Raw genomic sequence first — 4,598 nt, 5'->3', positions numbered from 1 at the left:
CCTTGCCAACGTCTTCAGTGGCATTGAGATGGCCATAAATGAAGCTTACATCATCAAAGCTTTTGTCTCAAAACTTAATCCCATCCTCGCCTTGAGTAGAGGAGCTACCTTTCTAAGGCCTACCCCATTTTCCACCTATCACACTATTTGCCTCAAGGTCATCAAGGTGACCATGCCAACATCCTTATGAGACTTCCTCGCATCCGCCTTAGTCATCTTTGTTGGGGGGGGGGGGATTTTGACCCCTCAGGATCCGAAATGGACGGAATGGGACTCAAGGAGATCACTTTGATAATCGTCTCCTCCATCACATTTTTTCTCTTTTTTGATGCCCGGGTTTGATAACCAGTGGCATCACTTTGGTGCACTAACTGAGTCTTGCCACATAGGGTTTTGGCCTTCACAATCATGGATTTCCTTTCAGCCACAGAAAAGTGTTTCATCCTCGCTGCAAAAGAAAAAGAAAAGTCGACCAGTAGCAAATAAGTAAGGATAACTATAAGCAAACATGAAAAAAATCACCCAAAAACTCCAATAATTTGGAGTGGTTACCCACGTGATACGAAATTGTTCCAGAAAATCAACTGTCGTTTTCTCTATGTCACTCATTTTTTTTTGGATCATAGCCCATAATCGCAGTAAGCTCACCAGTCCAATATAGAGGAAAGCGATGATACCCACCATCCCCATAGATAACTCCAGAACAGTGAAGGAATATGAAGAACGCAGAGCACGATCACGGATGACACCCACAGAGCGAGTATTGAACAACTAATCTAAATACATCAATTGTTCAATATTTTTTACTTACAATAGTAACAAGAGCGAGTACTTTATAGAGTATCGACATGTGAAAATAATTTCATCATAACTATTAATGTTGTTTCAAAAAGTTAAAAATGAGTGAATGGATAGATAAACTATTTTATAGAGTTAAATGAACCTAAATGATTGGTTTACAATTCAATTTCTGTCACTATCGTTTATTTATATTTTTGTATTAATGTAAATAAGTTGTTAGATATTTATATTTATAAGACAACTTAAAAAAACAAGTCAAAGATTATTTCAATAAAAAAGTGTGAAGTTTTAATAATAAAAAAAATTGATTGTATTCTTTGAAAATATCTTTTAGTTATAAATATTAAATTTATGACACCATATGTTTTCAATAATATTCATAATATAATTCAAAATCTTTAATATATTTCAAAATATTAAATTATCTTCAATAAATATTTTGATTTATCTACCATATACCATGAATGAATAACTGTAATATATCCATCACTTTTCTTTGAATATTTCTTGCATCTTAAATACACAAAAAATTATCAATTAAAAAAATCATAAATTATAAAAAATATTCCAATTTTAAAATAAATTATTTAGTGATTGTAATTTCATTGTTAAAATGTACCAATAAAATAAAATAAAGGTGAACGATTCAATTTATATTTTTACATTCTAATATGTATATATATCTATCTATCTATCAATTAAACTAACTTAACTTAAATTAATTCTTGGAATTCTAAAATTTAAAGAGTATTTTTTTTTTTATAAAACAATTTTTAGTGTTATAGGACCCTTGATGGGCTCATCACTTAAAATCACAAACAACCAAACCCCAACTTCCTTGTCATCCCTTATCAACACCATCTTCCAATCACAACCCCAACAAAACCAATCCAACGGCCACAATCAATGGATACAAAAACAAGATGATAAGAAACGTCCCCACCAAAGTGGACCCCAACCACATTGACCCAACAGATGGACGGCAGTTTAGTGGGTTTGACCAACTATGGTTGTGTTCTCCTGTGGTCTGCTCACCTCAACATTACACAATACATGACTCAACCTTCCTTCCACCTTCCACTTCACTTCTTTGCTATATAACCCTTTCACTTCATCTCTATGTTTTCTTTCTCATCCCAAATTTTCATTTTTCTCTATTTTTTGTTTTTTAATGGAGGGGTTTTCAGATTTTTAGAACATCCTTTCACTTTTCATCTTGTCACTGTAAGTTCTTTCTTTTCATTGTTTTTTTTTTTAATATTCTGTGGATCTTTGTTGCTGCTTCAAATTCTAGTTTTTTTTTCCTTCAGAAAGCATGCATCTTGTCATTTTATTGATTTTTTTTAATTATTTTTTTATTTGGTCAAAATCTGAGTTGCTGTTTAGTTGCTGGCATGTTTGAATTTAGGGTTGATTTGATGATTGATTGAGTATTTCAATTTTCAATATGCAGTTTCATTTGAAAATTTAGGGTTAAGAGGGTTTTTGATTTTTTTTTTATGATTGTTAGAAGATTTAAGTGTTTGTTGAAAGGGGGAAAAGTTTGAACTTGGATCTAGAGAGATCTGTGAAATGAAGAATAGTTTGTTCTTGAGAGTTTAGACTAGTTTATAAGCCTTAGCTTTTATTGGCTAGTTGGACCTGGATGATGTAGCGGTAGAAATTTATGGTATGTGATATTTGTATTTGGAATCGGATGGACACGGATGTGTTTCTTCTAGTTAGGGTTCATATGTAAATTATCGTTCTTTGTTATATTGATTTTGGTACTTTTACTGGTTGGATTGTTAAGATATTTGATGTATGTTGAATGTTATATACACAGGTACCTTTGATTGATAGGATATTGATTCCTCCTGAACGAATTTGAAATGAATCCGACCGGAAGCTTGTGTGCTAACAACTGGGCAAGGTCTTCTTCCTTGGTCTCTCCTGGTAATGGATTACAGACAAATCTGTCATCGGATCTTTCCTCTTTCTACGGGATCGGTATTGAAATGCCTTTCAAAGAAATCAACCAGCCCTCTCGAAGTCAGTCTGTGATTCCAGGTGAATCTGACAAAGATATTAAGATCACTGATCAGGAAAGCAGTAAGCTTCCAGATTGGGATCCTAGTGCGATGTTGAATAATCTTTCGTTCCTGGAAGAGAAGATTCATCAGCTCCAGGAGGTAGTGCATTTGATTGCGAATAAGAAGTGCCAACCTTTTGAACAGCCTCGTGAACTCGTGACTCAAGAACAGCAACTCGTTACAGCTGATTTAACATCGATTATTGTTCAGTTGATCTCTACTGCAGGTAGTCTTCTCCCTTCTGTTAGGAACACTCTGACAGACACAAGTCCGTTGGTTGGACAGCTTAGTCAGCTTCGCGGAATTAACCTTCCTTTTGAAACAGGCACGAGTAATGGTGTTCAGCCACAGAATAATATTGGAAATAAATTGTTTGATCAGTCCATTCATAAAGATGTACCGAATAATTGTGAAATGGAGCAAAACCATAATATGGAAGAACATGAACATAAAGATGAAGAAGATATGGAAGAGGGAGAGAATCTTCCACCTGGTTCATATGAGATTTTACAACTAGAGAAAGAAGAAATCCTTGCACCCCACACACATTTCTGTACTATATGTGGCAAGGGGTTCAAGAGGGATGCGAACCTCCGTATGCACATGCGAGGCCATGGTGATGAGTACAAAACTCCGGCAGCCCTTGCAAAACCACATAAAGAAACTGGGTCCGAACCAAAGCTTATCAAGAGGTATTCGTGCCCCTACGGTGGCTGCAAGCGTAACAAGGATCACAAGAAATTTCAGCCTCTGAAAACTATTTTATGTGTGAAAAACCACTACAAAAGAACACACTGCGACAAGAGTTACACTTGCAGCAGATGCCACACCAAGAAGTTTTCAGTCATTGCAGATCTCAAAACTCATGAAAAACACTGTGGCAAGGATAAATGGCTCTGCTCATGTGGTACAACATTTTCAAGGAAAGACAAGCTCTTTGGACACATTGCTCTTTTCCAAGGCCATACACCGGCTATTCCTTTGGAAGATAATAAAGGACTTGCCGAGCCACCTGATCGATGTGTTCCCAAAGAAAATACAGCTATGGTAGGGAGCATGAACTTCAGTTTTGGATCAAATCCTTCAAGTGAAAATGGAGTCGATAACATCATGGACGTGAAAGGTAATATTGATGATCCTATCAATTACTTCTCATCTTTGAACTTTGAAGGCTGTAACTTCGGTGTGTTTAATGAATTCTCTCAACCTCCATTTGAAGATTCAGAAGGCTCTTTCTCTTTTCTCATGCCGAGTTCGTTTAATTATGCTCCTAAATCTGGCGGTGAATCATGTTCTGACAATCTGTAACAGTTTATGATGGTGTTAATCTACATATTATCTATGTTTTCTTTAGTAGTAAATTGTTAATGAATAAGCTTTTTGTTTCTGTTAGTTTTGTAAATCCAGCCAGGTATTTCATGTACTTGTCATTTCGTAATATAGAAATATTAAATCTCTTGAAGCTCTCATTCTTTATTCAATTAGAGGTTATTTGCAGCCATATATATAAACCATTGAGTGCAGATTTCAAATTCAGAAGATCTTCCTTGTAAAAAATTATGTGCTTTTTTATATGTATAGGACAAATATAAGTTGACAATTGAAAACTATTTGCATATGTGGATGGAATATGCTACACTTTTTTCTTTAGCTCAATCATTCAGTTTTGTTCTTCATGTATGACATGATAAAGCCTTTTTAAATGGCATGGCCACTAACTCATAA

At 35.0% G+C, this 4,598-nt stretch overlaps 1 protein-coding gene across 3 annotated transcripts; it reads left to right on the top strand.

Moving 5' to 3' along the window:
• The first annotated feature begins 1,785 nt into the window (after positions 1-1,785).
• On the top strand, positions 1,786-4,335 carry LOC131643700 (protein SENSITIVE TO PROTON RHIZOTOXICITY 1). Of its 3 annotated transcripts, XM_058913999.1 has the most exons (3): positions 1,786-2,025; positions 2,627-3,099; positions 3,199-4,335. In XM_058913999.1, exons 2-3 carry the CDS (start codon positions 2,673-2,675, stop codon positions 4,179-4,181), a joined length of 1,410 nt encoding a protein of 469 aa, XP_058769982.1. In that variant the 5' UTR covers positions 1,786-2,025; positions 2,627-2,672; the 3' UTR covers positions 4,182-4,335. The 3 variants fall into 3 exon arrangements, with proteins under 3 accessions (XP_058769982.1, XP_058769978.1, XP_058769979.1); XM_058913995.1 differs by having other exon boundaries at positions 1,791-2,025; positions 2,627-4,335; XM_058913996.1 differs by lacking the exon at positions 1,786-2,025 and adding an exon at positions 2,094-2,470 and having other exon boundaries at positions 2,627-4,335.
• The last annotated feature ends 263 nt before the right edge of the window (positions 4,336-4,598 follow it).

The sequence above is a fragment of the Vicia villosa genome, linkage group LG1 (genome assembly GCF_029867415.1).
Source record: "Vicia villosa cultivar HV-30 ecotype Madison, WI linkage group LG1, Vvil1.0, whole genome shotgun sequence".
Taxonomy (NCBI): domain Eukaryota; kingdom Viridiplantae; phylum Streptophyta; class Magnoliopsida; order Fabales; family Fabaceae; genus Vicia; species Vicia villosa.
Note: the sequence above shows the minus strand (reverse complement) of the source record. Positions and strands in the feature narration are given on the sequence as shown.

Coding starts and splice junctions, on each gene's coding strand:
- LOC131643700 (XM_058913995.1), top strand. CDS start 2,673: ATGAATCCGACCGGAAGCTTGTGTGCTAACAACTGGGCAAGGTCTTCT.